Source organism: Mangifera indica, chromosome 1, assembly GCF_011075055.1.
Source record: "Mangifera indica cultivar Alphonso chromosome 1, CATAS_Mindica_2.1, whole genome shotgun sequence".
In the NCBI taxonomy this organism is placed as follows: domain Eukaryota; kingdom Viridiplantae; phylum Streptophyta; class Magnoliopsida; order Sapindales; family Anacardiaceae; genus Mangifera; species Mangifera indica.
This window is the reverse complement of record NC_058137.1, coordinates 1,254,218-1,275,769: the sequence shown is the minus strand read 5'-3', so window position 1 is coordinate 1,275,769 and position 21,552 is coordinate 1,254,218. Positions and strand designations below refer to the sequence as shown.

Here is a 21,552-nt window from a genome sequence, read left to right as displayed (position 1 = left end):
ATTTACAAATTTTCTTCTTTTAAACATTTTTTTTCTTTAATGATTTTTCTTATTCTTTAATGTTATCATTCATTAACTTAAATTCGAATTAATTATTATAAATTTAAATCTAACTTAAATTGATATTTATTTAGATTTAATTTAATTCAAAGCTATCTTATTTGTAATATATAGAAATATGTCTTTTTCGTTTTGATAAAGAAGAATATAGTCCGTAGAAACATGCATACAGCAGAACAAACATATTACTTCAACCTCACACCAGTTTATTATTATTTGACAAACTTTCCACGGTAGGAGTATTAGGAGGCATGTCTGTCTCTCTCTCCATATTCAAAGTGTCACAAAAGGTACATACTTAATGAATCACACCATAAGGCAATGAAAAATTAAATAACATTATAAACTATGAGATTAGGGGGGGCAATTAACTTTAACCCCACTCTCAAATCTCTGCTATTCGTCGTGATCCACCATTCATCTTGTACTGGAAGAACATCTCCCGTACAACCCATCTCCACTGCTGCTGCTACTATTTCCTGGTTCATGGTATCCAATGTTCTCAATGGCCCCAACAGTCTTAAACAAGCGCCTCTTGTTGATCTCCTCTACTAGTGAGCGGTGCAAAAGCTGGCTGCGTACGTCCACCATTGAACGAATCCTGGACACCTTTCTTTGATGGATATTGGAGCCATAAGCTTTCCATGAATTTACCTTTTCATTGCACTGTTTATGGTTTGTTGTGGGGCAAAATCTTGTAGTCTTGTTGGTCCTCGTAATGTGGAGAGGCTCTCCTCTATGACTTACATCGAAATTATCTTCTTCGTTGCCCGAATAGTAATCCAAGTTTGAGTAGTTTAGAGAGTTAAAGGAGCCATTGGAACTTGCATCATCGTTATTCAACAAGTCTTCACATTGTTGAAGCCAGTTGTGAGAAGAAGAAATGAAATCTGGAAGAGAAGACTGGGAGGAGGAATAGGAAGAGTTGGAGTAGAAAGGATGGTGGCCATGGATCACTGCATCATCATCTTCGTCTTCATAGCTGAAGCTATATTGATGATGGAATTTAGGTGAGCCACAATACGCCTTCCAATTAGGGACCAAAGAAGATATCTCTTCCTCAATCATTGCAGCAATTTCAAGTGGCTCCCAATCAGTTATCTCCAATTCTTTAACCATCTCCAAAGCAACATCAGTTGCTGTGTCATGGAAAATATCAAATGGAAAGTATATGTTCCTGCTATGACCTGTAAACATTGAAATTATTAGCTTTTGTTATCTCGCAATTCTCCATTGAAGTCCAAATTTTAAGATGGGATGAATGTATCAAGGCACTACCTTCCTTATCTGAAATTTTTACTTTGAGAAAAATGGTGTCATCTTCAGGATTCATTGTGCCAGTGATGGTCATATTTGTAGTCTTTGTCAACTTTGGATAGACAAAGGATGGCATAGCGACTTTCAGTATATCGCCTTCATCAGATGCCAGAAATGGGTCAAGCAAGAGTTCTTTAGCAGGCAACCTCTTTGAAACATTCTCCAAACATTTCCCCACAAAACGTCGGGCCTCTGCATCTTCAATTCTGTAGAATGCTTCTGGCAACTTTCCCTGGCGATAAATTGAGCAATTCTTTAATGGACTCACTGTCAGGTTTTTCTATAATGAAGTGTAACAGAAAGATTAATTACCGAAGTCACTTTCTTGTAAATCTGTGCTGGGTTGGAGCACTCGCTGTAAGGATATTCAGATGTAAGCATCTCTAGCACACACATGCCAAAGGAGTAAATATCCACCAGCTCGTTGTAATGCTCTTCGTACAATTCTGGTGCCATGAATTCCGGTGTACCTATGACACTATGAGCGTGTTGAGAGCCACGGAGAATAGCTGCTAAGCCAAGATCACCAATTTTAACTTGCCCAAGATGGCCATTGACGAAGATGTTATCGCACTTGAGGTCTCTATGTATCACTGGAGGGTCATGGCCATGGAGATAAGCAAGAGCACCAAGAATTTGACGAGCCCAGTTTTTGACTGCTCGAATGTCAACTCGCTGGTACTTGTTTCTGTACCTGTATCTCATCAGGTTTAGATAAAAAATCTCACAATAAAATTATACGTATACACTTTTGTAAGTTTTAAGGAGAAGAAGTTACTCTCTAAGGGTGCCAGAGGTTAACATTTCAGTGATGAAATTGAAGGTTCTTCGATCGACATCTATCCAAGAAGTGTAGAACCGAATGATGGAGCCATGATTGAGGTTCTTGAGAAGGTGAACTTCACAGTATAGCCGCTGCAATTCCTCTGGTGAACGGAATACATCATTGAGCTTCACTTGATTCCAGGCTACTTCCATGCCCATGACTTCATCAAATGCTTTGTAAACTATCTTCATGGCTCCTTTGCCAAGAACTTCCCTCAACTGTAACCAACAAGAACACCCTCATTACACATTTAACCACTATTATTAGCTAGCTTGCCATTGACACAAATCTTACTCATGCACGAAACTTTTCAAGCTTCTTGTATTAGCTAGCCGGCTATCAGATATAAAATTAAGCTTTACAAGTTTACAAGCAAACTGGATGCGCCTCTTCACTGGTAAAAGTCATTCCCGGGCAATAAGTCAAGCATAGTCATGTTGTATAGTTAGAAATTTTTTTATTTTTGACCAATATTGATTATAATTTTCAATTAATTAAAATTGAATAATTGAATAATCCAACAAATATTTATATATTGGTTTAAAATAATATATTAAGATAAACAAATATACTTCACAAATAGTAAAACCGATTTGGGTAAATGTTTCAACAAAAGTTTTTAGATTATTTGACTTATTAATAGGAGAATACAAAATCTTTCTCCCAAACTCTAATATAATAGTTGTATCTATTAAAAATTATTATGTATAAAGTTTTAAAAAAAGGAAATCGATCATTACAATTAATACAACAAATTTCATGAATAGTATGGATTCAAAGAATGTAATTTATTAAATATTTCTATAAACTTTATAGTAATTCAGTATTTTATATTATATACCATAATCTTTTAATTACATTGAATTGTTTTATTTGAGAAGTGGAAATAGAGTGGAAAATACAAAGAATGTGTCTTCAAAAAAAGCAAGCCGGCACCATCCTTAATAATTCTCAACAAAACCAACTTGTTATAAAGTAAAGAACATAATCAAGGAAAAACATGGAGCATAATTTTTAATTTTCCTCCACTAATTATAGAGAAAAAATTTCTAGGAGCTAGAACTAGGTTCATGCATGCTATAATAAATTTTGTACTGGATTCTAGGAAGAACCATTAATGAAATGAAATTAGAAAAAAGATACTCAGATTATATAGAAAAATAAAAAATAAAAAAGGAAGAAGAAACTTACACGTCCATACCGACCAGATGGATCTGTTTCAACGTATGGAAGCTGCGTCTTGGCTCCATCAATGCAACCACTCGAACTCTTCTTGTACATGGCAGAGAAATTAATCAAAGATCCTCAACCGCAGATTTTCAGAGCTTATTTGTTTGTATAAATATGGAAGTAGATATTTCTAATATTATCTGACTCGACAGTAAATAAGAAGAAAGCTGGCTGTGTTCTTTTATTCGATGGGATACAAAAAGAAGAGAATTATTATATATTCTACAAGTGCTAGATGATCCGCGGCTTTCCCTCATGATTTTCATAAGAAAAGACTCCGAATAACAACCAAAACAGCCTTGAATAATCGACACAAAGCATAATCCAAGCCATTTCCACAACTTGATGTGAATTATACTCGTAGTCTTTGGCAATCATCTGCGTTAAAACCCAAAAAGGAATTGAAATATCGAAGATTTTATAGAGCTAGCAAGCAGAATAAAAAACTGTGAAGAAAGAGAATCTTAAGGAAAGCAAGTGACAATAATACAGAAAGTGGGACTACTGAAGAAGACGAAGAGAAAGCAGGAGAATATGATTTCGTTAGTGGTGGAGAATTAATTCACGATAAGCTTTGAGACTTTGGCATGAAATATTCAACTGGGTTGCAGCGAAACTTGAAGAATCTATGGCCACGCTTGGACAGCACCATTTGTGGATGTAAGAGCTACAACAAATTCAAAACTACAGCAAGATTTTGATAGGGAGAATCTAGGAGAAAATCAAGAGCGTTGATTTAGATTTTGAGAAGCTTGCAGAGATCAAGAGAACAGACAATGAAACAGCAGAAAAATTATGAAAGAAAAGGATCCTGGTGGTGGTTGTTTAACGAGAAAGAACAAAAAAAAAAATTATACGGCCCCCGATTACACCATTGAGGCGACGAAATTTGACTAAGTCCAAAATGAAATAATATTAATACGAAACGAGTTGGTATATTGGGAAGGCTGCATCTGATGTATATAATCATAATTTATTTATTTTTATATAAATACTTACATAAAAATTATATATTTTACTGCAAATCTCTTCTTCAGATTGGTTGGGTTTACCAAGTTCACTGAATAAATTAATATTCAAGAAAGGTTGCTAAAGTTGATGGCAAAACAAAGCTCATTATAATAAAAAAGAAGAAGAAATTATTAATAATGCGAGCTCCTTCTTGGTGATGAACAATGGAACTTCATTATTAAAATTGTTGACAAAGATAGTGGTTCAGAGAAGAAGATGCCACCTTTCAAACGCAAGTGACTCAGCCTAATCTATTTCTTAATTAATTAATTAATTTTAAGGGACAATTAAATTAAATTAAATTGTATTTTAATCTCAATTATTGTTCCTCTTGTAATGTCAAAAATAAATAGACCACTAATTTATTGCATAAATTTGCAACTAGTACGTCATCAATATTATTATTATTATTATTAGGGTTACGCTTGGATCGGATGAATAAAAAATATTTTGAATAATTTATAAACTAATTTCATACAAATAAACCTTATATAGTATATAGATTAGACTCAAAATGACTATATTAAATATCAAAGTTTCCTTATATTATGCCTAGTTATTTAGGTATAAGATGATAAATCTAAGATTTTTCCACATTAAAAAAGGAATTTATGTTATTTAAACTTTGATCTTTTATAAGAAAACTCTTTTGCTTCATCACTCAAATTAAGCAATCTATGGGTCAATTATATATTTTGACAAATAAAAAAACTAATTTAATATTATTTTGATTATAATATGAGAAGAAGAGTGTTCTTTCTCACCAAGTACTTGATGGCAGCAAGTTCACAAAACTACTCGACAACCTTTCCTTCTCAACTATTTTATAAAATTCCCACTATCTATTTTATTCTCATCTTCTTCTTTGTCTATGGGTGAGGCCAGAAATTGATGTTTCAAATAAATAAATAATTGTTTAATATTTTTTTCAGAACTTGTAATTATAAATAAAAAGAGTTGACCATTAATAATTTTAATAATATATATATATAGTACTAATATGTATATCAATTATCATACGATTTCTGCATCTGCCGGTGGCCGCCCTTATAGATTCGGCAAAACGATGTTCTTTCAAGTTTCGTTGGGGACAAATTGAATTTGAAATGCATCATGTTGAGCTAATTTATTTTAATAAAATTACATATATTTATTTTAAATATACAAATAGATATATATATAATCAATTAATTATATAATTTTAAATTAAAAATTAAAAAAATTATTTCATCGTATAATAATATATTATATATATTTATTTGTATATCAAAAAATATATATATAAAATATTATTTAATTTATTCATGTTCTATTATTGGGTTATAATCAACCTTGGTCAAGTGTTATTAAATTCGAACTTGAATCGATTAAATTTATACAAAGTTACAAAGTTAAGCTCGATATAAGACTTAGTTATCCAAACTCAATTTAAAAAATTACAAGTAAACTATAAAACTTAGAGATTTTTCTCAACATTGAATTGTATATGAGAATTTCAAAAGCTAAAAGGTTATAATATTATCAACATCGTATAAAATCTCGTAAGTGTAAATGACAATTTTGAGAGTAAAAATATAATATTTAAATTTTGAGAACTTAATAATATTATACTCAAGTCACAAACTCTGGGAATCACCAAACCAATAAATATCAAATTCATATTCAAACTTAACTCAATAATAACCAACCCTACTCATAAATAGTTCGTGAGCGACTCAATTGATTCTATTGGAATTAATTATGAGGCAGCCTCTTTTGTTTCGGAATTCAATACCCAGAAGCTCTTTTACCTGGAAAACAACAGCAAACAATGGTACTGTTCTGGTTGCCATTTTTCTGCAGAACATAGCAAATGGAATGGCTAGTGTGCTTTGAGGATATCAACATCCTTTTCAGCAGATGAGAAAATGGGGAGGTGGGCACATCATAAAATTTCCAGAAAAGCTTTGAGCATCAACCGGAACAGAAAAGCCAAAAATGTTATACTATTACAACTGCCAAAAACCATTATTTCTAGTCTGGTATCAGTTCCATGAGACATCGGCAAAGATAATATCTGAGTCTACAATTTTGACCTAAGATTGGTGACATGATAAAAAAAACTGGTTAAAACCATCATTCCAGCATTAAGGTGTTAAAAATAATTAGTCGAATGTACAAAATGTCTTTCCGATAATCAAACTACATGTTACGTGCTTCATAATGGCCATAGGTAGCCGTTAAAGGCTTTGACACAGTTTGGTCTGTTAGCATTTACTCACCTATTAACTTAAACCACATTCCTTCCCACTGCCATCAGATTAGATAGAGGGGGGAAATCTTCGACTTGATATTGGTATGATGATTCTACAGCACTCCTACACGTCCAAAACAGAGAGACAGCTTAAACTGAATCCATATGTGTACCATTGCTGATAAGTCAAAATTTTACATGAGATTCTCATACCTATCTTGATCATTGCCCGTTTCCGTCTTTGGTGATAAGAGACTTGAACTTGAGTTTTGACCAACGACAGAAGCCTTGTTTGGTTGCCTACTGCTCTCAAGAGGGGTTGGAACAACAGAGCGCTGTCCTCCAACAGTCCTCTCTGACGGATGACTAGAGCCATTGGAATTAGGTTGTGCCTTTTTCTCAGGGGAGCCAGGGTGGCAAATATCCACAAGTCCAGTTTTTCCACCACCTTGATGAACATTAAATTGTACTGGTGCAAATTCACGGCTGCTTCTCTCAGGAAAACTTGTTTCATGGGGAACCATGACACGGCCATTGCTACGAGGAGATCTAACTGGTGCTTGACTCCTTCCCCTCATAGTCAAAGGCCTATCCCTATAAAGGCTCTGCAAATTTTAAGCATAAAACCACTTTGAGATAACAAGACCTGCCACTTGAAAAATTTAACACAAAAACAGACACTACAATCTGAGACCAAGATTGGCTCTTAAATTTTAGATAAAAATATTTTCCAAGATATCCAGAGGCTTAGAATAAGTATACCATGTTGGGAAGATAGGTCCCAGTTCCTCGAGGTTTTGACATCTCTTCCACACCAAAGCTTGCACCAGGCAATATCTGTGGACTGATGGAATAAAAAATTGGTCCAGTGACAAAGCCATTGGCATGGGGGATAACATTTCTCCCAAATGACAGTGACTGTTGCATTACATTTAATGAATTATTGTTCTGGAACTGAGAACGTAACTGTGAAGGCATAGAAGAATAGGATGCATTCCAGGATTGCTCACACAACTGCCTGCCCAGGCGCAAACTAAAAAGATGACTATCATAATCCCCAGTGAGATCAGATAAATTCAAAGCTTTGGGACTGCCAGAAGTCGTAGGTGATGCCTGATAGCCACTGTAGCCATAATTATAATCTTCTGAGGACCAAGCAACTGTACTCATTATTGAAGGATAGTGCTTTGATCCAGCAGGAGATGGAACATCATGCATAACACCCTCACACTGAGAATCAGGTACAATTAAGCTGGTTTCCTTGCAAGGTGCTGACAGAATCTTAGAAGACCTGTTCTTCTCAGCAGAACCAAAATTTGCTAGCTGTTTGCACTCCACATTTCCATTTCTCATTTCTCCATTTCCTGTAGATGAAGAAGTAAAATATAGATGTGGCGCATAATGCACTTTACCCACAAGGGAAGTATTCTCCTCAACACTTGGAGAGGAAGACTTGGAGGAACCATTTGAAATTTTAAGATCTTGAATTCTACAGGTAGCTAGGTCTTTTGCATCCCCTGAAAGACGGCTTTCTGAAACAGCTGTTCCATCCACAGAACCATTCATGGTTATGCAGTCACTCAGTTCAGTTTCAGATATCTTCATGTTACTGACACCACCACACAATTGTGCTTCATGATCTAACTTACAATTCTCTGTTATGGCGGATTCTGATTCATATATACCATTCTCCTCACATGACTCTGCCCCTGAAATTGTTGATGCGACACCAAACCCATTGTGTCTGGTTAATGGAACAGGGTCTTGAACATCGGGTCTCTGTCCACTTCCATGTCTATCCAAAGTGTTCGAGAAAAACTTCTGGAGTTCATCAGCTAAGATCTCCTCTGGCTGTGAAAGGATGTGCCCAAGTTTTCTAGCCCCGTATGTAAATGCACTTCTTATACGAAAAAAGTTCCCTGCATGGTGAAAGGCAGGTTAATTGACTATTCTTTATTTCTATTCTCAGTTCGTGTTATCATTAGCTACTCATCAACATTAACAGTCAGTTTTATCAAATTTATTAGAACAAGTCACATGTCATTTGTATCAAATCATCCCTCATACACTATTTCCCAAAAAAAGGAAGTCCTTTATTTAACATTTTGCTATATTTACATAATCTATTCTTTTTTAAAGCAACATATGTAAGTAGTGAATTCTGTTTAGCATATTCATTCTTCACTTTGACACTATATATACCAGAAACATAATTACTTGCATCAGAGAAAATTCAATAGAAAGAAACTAATGTTAATGTCAACTTGTCCGCTAAAAAAGTAAGATCAAGATTAAGAAAATCATGTATAAAGCACAATGAACCATAATGGACCAATAATGATAATAGTAATAATAATAACCATGATTCCTTAGTACCAGGTAAAGATGAAGAGACTCTAGGCCTCCCCAACTGACTAATGAGAATGGTTTCTACCTTTGCTCACACTGCGGCCAAGGTTATTATTCTCTTTTAGTGGATCAAGTATGTTGAGATGCTTTGGAGGGAATGTTCGTGAATTTGTTTCAAAGCCTCTTGAAGGGACCGAGAACTGTTCAACACAGCCCTTTAGCAACGCAGTAGGAAACAATACATCCTGTCCACCATTTTCAGGTGTCTCAACTGGAAACAAAAAAAAAAAATCAATAAGATTATTAATCAGTGACATAAAACAAGGAATTGCAGCACCAAAACTCAAAAAGTGGTCACTCACCTATAACTTCTGGCAGGGAAGAGACGCGAACAGGCCCATTCAAACTGATGCAGTAGTTGTCCCAGTCAAATTTGCTGAAGTAGTCCAAAAATTTATACAGAACCTAGAAACAATTACATGAGAGGAAATTACTTGAAAAATATTTGAAGCATACATACAATTGCATATTCTTGCAAGGACTCACCGCTAAAGGACCGTTTAATGATGAGTAGAATAGATGGAAAATATACAAAACCAAAGTCTCCAAGGCATATGTAGAAATCAAGCCATGATGAGCACCGAGAATTCGACTCTCATAATAGCACCAAGCTTTTATTAGTATAATACTGCGCTTAAAGAGATGGTCTTTTCCAATGAGAAAATCAACCTGAAAAGTAAGCAGAATGTCAATTGCAAAAGCAGAAGCATACTTCACAGCACATCATAATCGATCTAAAATGAACAAGATTCATGATCCTGATCAATATACATTCCAAATGTTCCGATCAAGCTCAAGCATGCATAGTTACATAATTACTGAACAAGACACTCATAAAGGTGAAGAATAACATAGAGAAACTTCCACTAGAAATATCCATTAACAGAAAACATAGGATAAAATTTCCCATTAAAATAATAAAACCACTGGTTTTCCCCGTATAAGAACAATTAAAAAGAAGGCTACCTGCTCAAGAAAGCAGAGTGTACACAATCCTCCTAATTGATTGAAGGAGATATCTACCACAATGTTTTGTACCAGGCATTTTACAAGTTTAACCTGCCACCAAAAAGCCCAATATTTAAGATGCCAAACCTACTAAATATATAACTAGAGAGACTTGTATCCGATAAATAATATGTAAAATCCACAATATGTCTAATCATGCATGTGATGTATTTTCATCTAAAATAATATATCACATAACATATATTTGGTGAACATGTGAAATTCACATTTAATCTCACATGGTCTGCTATTAAAAGTAAGTTGTGATTGGCTGCATCAGAGAGTAGATCACAAGAACAGTAAACTAGAAGATATTAAATAAAGAAATCGATTAAATCATGTGGAGCCACTTCTAGCAGTTGCTTAATAAGAGAAAAAACAAAGGGAAAAAAATACAGCAATATGAGTTAATAAAATACAAAACATAAATATATAATTTTACACAGAATCTAAACACTATATTTCAAGGCTCGCCAGAGAAACAAATAAGGCTTAAAAACTGTAACTCACACCATCTGTGAAGACAGAAAAGCCAGAGTCTTTCCAAAGTCATGAATGGGAAACGGTATCACATGTATCAAAGCATGTATCAGGGTGACAATTAAGATTGAATCTTTCATTAAGGTATGGAAATGTTTTTGCAAAGCAAAGCTAAAAATAAAATAAAAAGTTTAATTCACACAACATTTTATTCTTCTTTATAATTCCGCGTTTCCTTTTATTTAATTTTAAAATGCTGATAGACTATCGCTGTTCCAAAATCCTTATGAGCAAATTTATTCTTCTCGTAATCTCAACTAGGTGCTAGGCAAAGTACACAAGATTAACACAGGAAAAATTTTCACCAAGTAAATCGTTAACAATCATTCACTTTTCTAAATACGACAAACGTGTCATCCAACGTAGAAAGATACTTAATATCGGGAATATTACAGATGTCATTTGTAAAGTATTTGATCAACAATTTAAGAAAGGGGCAGGACAGCTCAAAAAGACGAATATACTATTATATTCTTTTGATTTCACATGTGGACAAAGCGATAGCAATACTGATAAGAAGGAATCCATGGGAAAAAAGCATTCAAAGGCTCCCAAATGCCGCATATTGCCAAAATTTTATCAAGTATATATCACCAAAATCATGGTCCCTAAAGCAACAATTTGTAAAGGAATGACATAACACATTTCCAAAAGAAGGTGCATGTTGTCACCACATATGGAAAACAGACAAAAAGAGTAAAAGATAAAAAGAAGAAACTTTTTTTTTTTAAATACAATTAAATACTAACTAACTATTGCAAAATTCTACTACACCAGGACAGGTTACCTAAATTAAACCAACAATTACTTGACAGTATATTTAATGAAGAATAACATATATGGGCCGGGTATAAAATTCAGCTAATATAAGATTAAGATTTAAGTTCAAAACCTCAGCACGGATTAGTTGGGTGTCCTTCACTACAAACTCAGCAGCCCTGTTTTGTTCTTCTCTTTCAAGGACAGAACATACATCATTGGCCAAAGCCTCCTCCACATTTAGACCACCAAAGGCAGTCAGATCAATATCTCCATCAGGGAGATAAGTCTTTAATGGCACTGAACCAAATGGAAATACCTATGATGAATTCACGTAAGCAAATAATCCAATATTTTCCAATAATCTCCACATTTTAGGAATATCAACATTCAAATAAAACATTTTACAATTCACCATTGCATAAATTTAGAAAAAAATATAAAAACCACATATTGCAAACAACCAACAGAAAATAAGAACGCAGAGCTCATTGCACCTATGAATTGGGAATCCATGTAGACAATCATGGTAATCGGTATTAGGGTTTTTCATTAGAACATATGATTTTATTTCCAAACACGCCAAACATAATTACCTACGAGCATTACCGATCTCTGATTATTTCTCCTTTCTCCAAAAGAGAGAACAAAACAGAAACCCTGAATAGGCATGCAATTGGGCACAAAATACAACTCATCATCAAAATTATTCAAGACATAATTAAAATAAAACTTATAATTACTACTCTTCCATCGATCAGATTAAGAATCCAAAAACCTAAACCAAAATCAACTGACATAGCCCGTTGTTACATCAAATTTCTTCAACTCAAACTATATAAGAGATTTTTAACTTCCAAAACTGTAGTTGAACTCAAAATATAAAAGTAACGAAAAAATTAACATCTGAATACACAAAAACAGTAGTGTTAAGAATGATATACCTGAAACAGCAATTAAATATCTTAAAGTACTCAAATGCGGAGCTCATTAGCAGTGTTTCATAACAATCTACGTTTGTTCATAACAATTGTTTTCTTCTCACCTCACAACGAAGATCCTCACAACCAAGATCCTCACAACCAAGAGATTTTCTGATTAATCTTTGCACGTAATCAATAACCGCTTTTCTTCTCTGTTCAGAGACAACAGTGGGCTGAACCTTGGCAATGATCCCCTGCGTTGCTTCCTCAGCTATCAGCCAGCACTCGGCGCCAATCTCCGTTTGATTCAACGAAACTGACGACAACGGCCTCTCTTCTAACACGGCGCCGTTTAGTTCAGGCGACCAATCTCTGAGATCGTCCATCAACGAATCAATAAAAGAACCGGGGGAAAAAAAAAACTAGAATTTTCCCTCGCAATCAGCACGTCGTCCCGAAGACGGTTTCGATACCCGCAGGAACAGGGATTAACCGTACAACCATTCACGTGTCCGATTTCTGGCTAATCAGGTTTTGCAAAGACGTTCCTGATCTGAAGCAATATTTTAATCCTCGGCGATCAGACCTCCGGTGGGTGTGAACAAGGGAAAAAATTTTACAAAACGACACGTGAAAGAAAATAAAACGACAGAAAATTTTGGGGCAGAAAGTTGCCAACAGGTAGCGATGAAGGTGGGTGGGTTTAAAGAGGAAAATCAATTTTTATGTTTTTGTTTTTCTCATTCATACAGATATCTGTACCGTATGTTTGACGTATCCCTCCACCCTGTCTCACTTCCCGCAGTTTTTTTTTTCCTTTTTCTTTCTTACCTTTTTTTTATTTTATTTTTCATATTTATCTTTTTATTTTTATTTTTAACCTATTTACACCGAATTTTAACTTTTTAACCGCAGCACGAACTTGAGGGTATTTACCTGGCAAGACGGGTGTTTACCAGCTTGTACCCGGGGAAAAAAGGGGTATGAATCAAATTACTAGTTTTAGGATAAGTGTCAACAGTTACCCGTTAAAAAAAGGGAGAAGGACTATTTCCCACCCAACTTTAGATGTATTTTCAAAATGCCACTCACGGCAGATGAAAATTCACTTTTTCCACTCATGATCAAACTGCCGTCTAATTTTTCAGTTAAGGACAGGGGCAAAATCATCATTTACTATTTAAAACCTTAAAACTTTGAAATTTTACCATTTCCCCCCTTCAGGTTTTAAAAACTAATAACTAACTCATCCTCAAAATTTGAAAAGTTTAATTTCACCCCTAGGGTTTGCTTCCTTCACTGGCCACCACCGACGACCGACGCAATCGACCGATCTCCCATCTCCAACTACAAAGGACGACCTTTCGTTGTCCAGATCTGTAAGAACAGACGAAGGACGATGCTTCGTCGTCCTTCGTGGTAGTGTCTGGACCATGCAACGAGCGACGAAGGACGACAAAGAGTCGTTCTTCGTCGTCTGCGTGGAGGTGGTGCGACAAAGAAATCTCCGTCTCTTCGTCGCATCGTGCGACAAAGAGATCTCCGTCTCTTCGTCGCACCGTGCGACGAGGAGATGAAGATCTCTTCATAGCACCACCGCCTTCACACCAGGAGAAGGAGGAGGCCGGTGACGACGTCGGGAGATGAAGTTGAAGAATGGGGATAAAACTGCTAGTTTTGAAAGTTAAGAGGGCGGCTGTATTTTGAAAAATATGGAAACCCTAGGTTTGGGGGTGAAAATGTTAGTTTTCAAAGTTTAAAAACTTTAGGTAAGGTGAAATGTTAGTTTTTAAAACCTAAGGAGGGTGAATGGTAAAACCCTCACATCAATTTTGGGATAAATTTTATAGACTAAAATGAGGGTTATTTTTGTCATTTCATCTAACAATATTTTACCCTTATACAAATAGATTTCATTCATATTAACGGCTCATAGGTAGGAAAATTGGATTTTCATCTGCCGTGAGTGATATTTTGAAAACGCATATAAAATTGGGTGGGAAATAGTCCTTCTCCCTTAAAAAAAAAAATTATTGTTAATTACAAAGTTGAATACAATACAACTTATAATTTCGATCTAGGTCTGGAAGTTGAACAAAATTGGTTAACTGATTCCTTCAACTTTAACAACATTGTTTACTCTTATCCATCCTTAAGAAAATCACTATCTACAAAATCTTGAACCCCACAAACAACCCAGCAAAAATCATAAAGACTTCCACTACAAGCCTGCAACTGCAACTGCTACAAATGACTTTTTGCCACCACCATGGTTGTCGCTGCCTCAGATCTCCTTCTTTGCGGGAGCAAACAAAGCCCTTGGAGCAGAGTGTTGGTGTTGAAGGTGAACCTTCCGACAATAAAAAAGCACAATAATACTAGGAATACCATTTTATTTTTTATTTTTTGAAAAAGCTATATTAAAATTGAGTGATGATGTCTGTACTTATGATAAGTATCAATTCGGATAATAATTATGATGTATCACTGTAAAATTGATTGTTAGTATCAAAATCAGTACTTATATAAGTACAAGTAGTTTCATGAATTAAAATTCATCTAAGACAATGAATTCTCACGTGTTCTTTCATACTCACTCATATATAATTCCCCTATATAGAACAATTTGTTCACATATTTGTATCAATTTTACTTGTATTTACAATGCCTTGATCCATACTTGTATCAATCCTGTTTTCCCAAGTCTACTTAAGGCATTAATATGGTATAACAATAAAACTCTCGATATATATTTTAAGTACAAGAAATGTATACATAAATAATATATTATTATATAATTAAATAAATTTAAATTAAAAATAAAATAATACTTAATTACAAAATCATAATAAAATATGTGATATGACTGTTACAATATCTGATCCCCTATTAATAATTTACTATAAATAATATAAATTTATTAGATATTATTTCATGGATGTCATTTTCACTACCAAAATATATAATAAGATTTTTAAATAAAAATAAATAATAATTAGAGTAAATACAATTATAATGAGATATAATTATGTATGATGTGTAAGGTTTTGTCTACTGCTGATACTTGATTTCTTGTATTTTTTAATCTGATTTTAACAAATTTATTTCAATTTTTTAAAAAACATTTTAATTATAATTATTTTGTATAAAAAGACTCAACCATAATTTGATGGTTTCGTATCCTTCTATTAACGGTGTTTCATATTTTTTTACTTTACCGAATAATTTAGACAAATTAAAAAAAAAAAAAAAACAAATTACTTCGATGGGCCAACAGGTTTTTATTGGGCCAAAATTTGGCCCACCGTCAGTTTAAGAGAGGGAAGAACTAGCATTAGCTAGCTGAATCAACACATGCACGGTGGAGGGTTTTCGAAAAGATCAAGCAAAACCTGAAGGCACGACGAGACAAGAAGAGAAATTGAGATATGGAAACGAAACGAAGTCGAATTATCGTGTCACGGTTGTTACTTTTACTATCACTGACCTCGATTTCACTTGCTTATCGGCCCGGTGACATCGTTCCTATGAGCAAAATGGGCCAGTACCACAGTGTCTGTACATAAAAATTTTGATAAGTTTAATTCTATTCAATTCAGCTGGTTCTTTTTTGTATGTTTTAAAGATCTGTTTAGTTTATTATTACAGACGAGAACTGTCTGGCATGATGTGATCGGTAAACATTGTCCGATCTTCGCCGTAAATCGTGAGGTATTCTTGAGGTTATGTTAATTTTTTTAATTTGGAGTCTGTTTTGTTATTGATTTTTACTGAAATTTTTAACTTTTGATTTTTTTGTAGGTATTGATTCCTATAGCAAAGCCAACTGGCTTCACTGGAGCTGATCCCTACAAAATGTGAGAAACCATTTTGTTATTTTTTTTGTTTAATTTTAGATTGATTTATATTTATATATTATTATTGAAGATAAAGTTTTATGGGTTTGCTGCTAAAGCTTTTTCAGTTGGCTGTTTTGTTTGGTTGGAATTTTGAATTGTCTTTTGTGGAACTTGTTTGGCTTTTAAATAGTTAAGTTGCATGTTGATTTTACCTTTATTTAAAGAAAGAAAAAAACCCTGATTATTTGCAGATCATTTCAAGTTGGAAGAGAAAAGTTTCTAGTTCCATGGCTTTTTGTGATAAATCGTAAGAGTTCTGAGGTTCCGATGATTGATATGCATTTGGTAAGCTTTCTGTTAGTCAAGTACTATTCTGATTGCTGAATGCTTTTGATGGATTTTGATAAATTTTTTGTCCTTTTTTCATAGATTGTTGTTGTCTGGAAAATTTATGTTTTTTTTTTTTTTTCATATTTGCACTGATGATCTGATTAATTCTTTTGTTTTTGTTATGTAGAGGTACTCGGGAAGTGATCTGCATGGTGTTACTGCTAAAGTTGTGGATATGCCTCACAGATGTATGTTATATGTGCCTGATTATTTCTACTTAAAACTAGTCTTCTAAATGATAGATGAATTACAATGCTAGAAGGAACTGTGGTCTTTCCTATTTATGTCTGGAAATAAGATGTTTGCTTAACACGGTTTTTAAGGTCTCTTTACCTAGCATAGTGGCATGACACAAGCTATCTTGACCATTTGAGGTTTGCTATCTTGATCATTTGAGTTGTGCTTAATTAACATAGAGTGTTTAGCCATACTCTACTCGCAGCTTTTGAGTGATATTGTCAACTGTCTTACCTTTTCTCACTGCCTCAAGTTATGAGCTCTTAAGCTCCAATGGTAGCTCCAAGTCTTACTTTGAATCATTTGGCCTCAGGTTTTGTTTCTTGAACTGTCTCATTGATAATTACAATCGTTCAGGTCCAGAATTATGTCTCACATAGTTTTGGGTTATCTTATTTCATCTTGAAGATGGCTTTTAATCTAATTTAGGTTTAATTCTTTTTTCTTTTTCTTTCTTAAAGTAAAAGAGAGTACTATTTAAGAAATGTTTGCCTGTAATTCTTTCAATTTTTTATCCAAATATTATTCTTATTTAAGAAATGTTTGCCTGTAATTCTTTCAATTGTTTATCCAAATATTATTCTTTCTTTATGGTTTTCTTATTCTATAATTGACATGAGAGCATTGTTTAAACTATGCACATCTCCTTGATATGTTGCATGACTTCCTTATCAATTCATTTCAACAAACCATAAATTGCAGAAATGTATATGAAGTCCTTTTGAGGGATTATTGGAGTCATCTTTTTTTAGATGGATTTGATTCCAGCTTCTATTTATCATTGTCCTGAACAGATGTGGAAATTCATCCTGATATTCGAAAACAGTTTTGGGATCCTCAACATTGGCCAAAACATGTGCTTGTTAGATTCACATGGTCAGTATCACAACAATGATGTTTAAAATTTTTTACTTCTATCTTTATTGGTTGATTGGCTTCTATTCAGTTTAACTTTATATTAGCATTTCAAGTAATAATTTATAAATAAGACTTTAGGTTTTAGAGGAAAGAAAAGTTCTATTTGAAGAAATCCTGCTTGATGGTGACCATTGTGTGAGATGTAGATTTATTGTTTGGATTTTTCTTTTATTGTTAATCCCAGCTATTGGTTGTAAAGTTATCAACAGTATAGACCTAGTTTCTTCAGGTGGATTACTGATTTTGTTTTTGTATACGGTTACAATAAAATAATTCAGTCCAACTCCTTTTAATCTTTTTTTTTTTTTTAAATGAAGTACTTTGTTTGGGTTTCACAAACGTAGCAGAGTTCGAATTCAAATTTTCAACTGGGCAGTTCTAGTGATCCACCAGTTTTGTTAACCCCTGTTATAAACTCCTTTTAATCTTGATCTGCTCTAAAAGCTGAAGAAAACCTCTATGCTTTTCCCCATCTTGTTGGTTTTGCTTTTCATAAGTTGGTCAGATTTCATTTTATAAATGGTACAGCTACTCTATGTGCTATAAACAATAGAAGAAATAGGTTTGATGTAAGTGTTTTCTCCTTTTCTCTTAGAAGGTTGGTGTGTAAACTTATTCATTTTATTGTTTGTTCTGTATTTGATTAATGTCAATCTCCCCTTCTCTTGCTGCCTCTATCTCTCTTTTTTATTAGTAATCATAGTTAAAAGTCTGTCACTCTACTCTTTTTCGTATACAGGGAGGAGAAATCAGAGATAGATGTGGCTTCTGGATTTTATGTTCTGTTTGGATCAGGTAAAAATTTTATGCTTAACGTAAGGCACTAAAGCAGCATTTTGTTATAATAATGAACTTGGCACTTGGTCTGGTTTTGGGAGTGCCTGATGAATGAATGCCTTATGACAATAATATTAAAAACAATTATCAATGGTAATTTAAAGGCTCTGTATTTTGAGTGTTATCTTGTTTTGAGTGTCTTTTTTCGCTTAACTAATATAAGAAGGCTTTGTGTTTGAAAAAAAATTACCAATTAGGAGTGTGTCCGATGACTATCTATAAAGGGTTAGTAGGTGGGGACCGTGGGGTTGCTTTATCTTGCCAGGATTGTAAGAATCCTTCTGGTCCTTTACTTTTTCTTCTGAGATCTGTTTAATGACAATGGTGCCTCTACACCTCTGCTAGTCATTACCTTATTTCATATGTCAGGAAATGTTGATTGAATAAAAAGATGGTCAGAAGTTCGTATCTGTTGGATGAATAAAACTTTGGTTCGAAAATTTGACTTATTGAGTTATCAATCTTAACGAGTTAATAATTAAGAAGACAAAGCCTAACTTTAATGTGTTATGATACCATAACTTTATATACACACATTACTTAACATGTTTATTTCTTTCATGCAAACAGGCCTCATGCTGTCTTTTATTCTTTCAATCTATATCTTGCAATCATCTCGGGATAAATTAGCAAGGTACTGTCTTTTGTCCCAGAGGGCTTTTGGTCTTTTCTCAAGGAAGTAGAAACTAAAAAAATCTCCTATACCAACTGATAAATATTTCCAACTTCATATGGTTTGTGGCGACTATTTGCAGGTTTGTAAGGGAAACAGTTGCAGAAAGCAACATACCTGGCGGGTCCGTGGCAAAGGTTGAATGATTGTACCCTCACAATTTTTGGTATAGTGCAAATCTGTCGCAAAGATGTTCATGAGAACGGTAACAGATATATTCCTGCTATTGCAGAAGTAAATCTTACTTGGTTTTGTGTTTATTTAGAACTGAGAAAGTAATCATCTAACAGCTGCAATTGAGTTTTGAGAAAGAAGATAAATTAGCTTAGACTGGCTCAATACTTCTGGTTTTTCATGTAATCTTTCACACAAAATGCACTTCAAGTATGTATGTTGTGTCTGCAACAGGATTCAGGTTTTTATAGCTTGCTCCAATTCTTTTTGGATTGTCACAATTTGAACTCATTTTTCCTTTTTCCTTTTTATTTTTGGTTAGGAACAATCACTTGTATTATTACGATTGTTTGAAGCCATTATTAAGGGAAGCAAAAGTCCCTATGCTCGTAACTGAAGTAATGTGGGAGTTGAAGTTGATTTTCAACAATAAATGACTTAAATTTAAGCTGTTTCAGTCTCGCTTGCATTAAGTTAATGTGTTCTAGAATCAGAAGGATCACATGACCTTTAACTCTCAAGATATATTAGTTTATAAGTTGATTGACATTTGGTTTAGAGTTAAACAATTCATAATAAGATATTATAAATAATAATAATAATAAAAGTCTCAAATCATTAATGTTATAACAATTATTCAAAAGCTAAATAAGATAATAAGAAAAAGACAAGTTAACTGAGGGTGGATTTGATCTATTAGCTTGAGTTTGAATTTAACTTATTTGATTTAGCCGTGTAATGATATTAAAAAAGAAGAATAGTAATTCAAAAAGAAAGGTAATCATTAAAAAAGAAAAAGAATTATTAATGAGATTTTAAGATCTGTATCTGTAATCAATCTCGATAAGTTAAACTTTTAATTCGAATTAAACAGTAATAAATTCAAATTATCTACCGCTACAACTCGGTTCGTAGACACAGGCAAATGGGCCTGAGGGTGTCACTACACCAACCTCTCTCCATAGGCAGAAGGGGGTCAAGGAGTTATTTGGCATTCTCTAAGCTTGGAAACTTGTTTATACGATACATATAAAATGTTAATAAATTTCTTAATTATTTATCTTAATTCTCCTAAATTTCATTATTATTTCCTTATATTTTACCATTTTTCTAACCAACTATATATGTATAAATTTTGCCACAAGATTAAAATTAAAAAGAAAAGAAAAAAGAATCATATAACAAATATGTTGAAGAAAGGATTTCCTTAGCTTTAACAGTGAAACAAACTAAGAAAAAACAAAAAACTAGGGAGAGAATAAGGAATATCAAACAATCAACCTTGCTCAATTTGCATTAAGTTTTTCTGGCAAGCTTAAGTGTTTAATCGAATATCTCAGGTGTGTATGCAAGCTTTATTGGACCATGGATCTTTGTGTCAAGATCATCATGATCCTGCGACTGCATGATCAACATTTCCTGGAATGTCGAAAACGACAAATACTTTACAGGAACTAGATATCTCTTTGATTCTTCGCCCACATACACGGCCAAATAAACCCTTTGGAACTCGAACCATTTTGGCCTTCTCAGCATACACCATTGCCCTCTTGGAAGCTGCTGCTATCCTTCTGATATGTAAACCGATCATTTTCAGGGAAAAATCTTTTGCTGAATACATGGTAGCTATCTAGCTAAATAAGTTTGAAACTGAAGAGAAGTCAGAAGGGTAGAGAAGCTAGCAGCTGATTAGGGTTTTGACACAATGGAATCCTAAGGATTTCAGAATTTATAGACAAGAACGTCGCCGAGTAGTCGAGAAGTTTAAGCTTTAAAGAGCGGAGAATTATATATCTTAATATTCAGTTCGTGTTGAGCTTGAACTTGCAAGCTTCAAGTCCGCGGAGGTGGGAATTGGTCAAAAGTCAAAACTTGGTAAGCATGGATCATGCTATCGTAAATGTTATCGAATTTAGCACAGAAAAGCTGCACCGACAATGGAAAATAGAGATTAAATTGAAATGCAACAACTTGTTATCATAAAATCATAACATTATTAATGCTATAATTATTATTAATGTATGATTCATTCAAAGTTATGAATTATACAAATTCAAAAAATAGGCATGGCCAGGTTCCGGCTTCATTAATTTGACCTTATTAATGAGCAAACCAATGCTTGACAATGGTAGGGCCAGAATAAATGCATGCTTTGAAACAAATTAAGG

At 33.9% G+C, this 21,552-nt stretch overlaps 3 protein-coding genes across 3 annotated transcripts; 1 reads left to right on the top strand and 2 right to left on the bottom strand.

Annotated features, from left to right (window-relative positions):
• Positions 1–245: 245 nt before the first annotated feature.
• On the bottom strand, positions 246–4,306 carry LOC123225023 (probable serine/threonine-protein kinase WNK5). Its single transcript, XM_044648868.1, has 5 exons — positions 3,395–4,306; positions 2,156–2,421; positions 1,690–2,071; positions 1,339–1,609; positions 246–1,247 (listed from the first exon to the last, which is right to left on the bottom strand). Exons 1-5 carry the CDS (start codon positions 3,482–3,484, stop codon positions 478–480), a joined length of 1,779 nt encoding a protein of 592 aa, XP_044504803.1. The 5' UTR covers positions 3,485–4,306; the 3' UTR covers positions 246–477.
• A 2,098-nt stretch (positions 4,307–6,404) lies between these two features.
• Positions 6,405–13,035, bottom strand: LOC123221258. Its single transcript, XM_044644052.1, has 9 exons — positions 12,439–13,035; positions 11,527–11,712; positions 10,053–10,145; positions 9,573–9,755; positions 9,389–9,491; positions 9,112–9,297; positions 7,440–8,596; positions 6,891–7,282; positions 6,405–6,801 (listed from the first exon to the last, which is right to left on the bottom strand). The coding sequence occupies exons 1-9, from the start codon at positions 12,700–12,702 to the stop codon at positions 6,714–6,716; spliced, it is 2,652 nt and encodes an 883-aa protein (XP_044499987.1). The 5' UTR covers positions 12,703–13,035; the 3' UTR covers positions 6,405–6,713.
• A 2,608-nt stretch (positions 13,036–15,643) lies between these two features.
• On the top strand, positions 15,644–19,777 carry LOC123208539. The gene is made up of 9 exons (XM_044626107.1): positions 15,644–15,870; positions 15,965–16,027; positions 16,118–16,173; positions 16,407–16,500; positions 16,673–16,733; positions 17,577–17,658; positions 18,440–18,495; positions 19,108–19,171; positions 19,293–19,777. Exons 1-9 carry the CDS (start codon positions 15,745–15,747, stop codon positions 19,354–19,356), a joined length of 666 nt encoding a protein of 221 aa, XP_044482042.1. The 5' UTR covers positions 15,644–15,744; the 3' UTR covers positions 19,357–19,777.
• Positions 19,778–21,552: the final 1,775 nt, after the last annotated feature.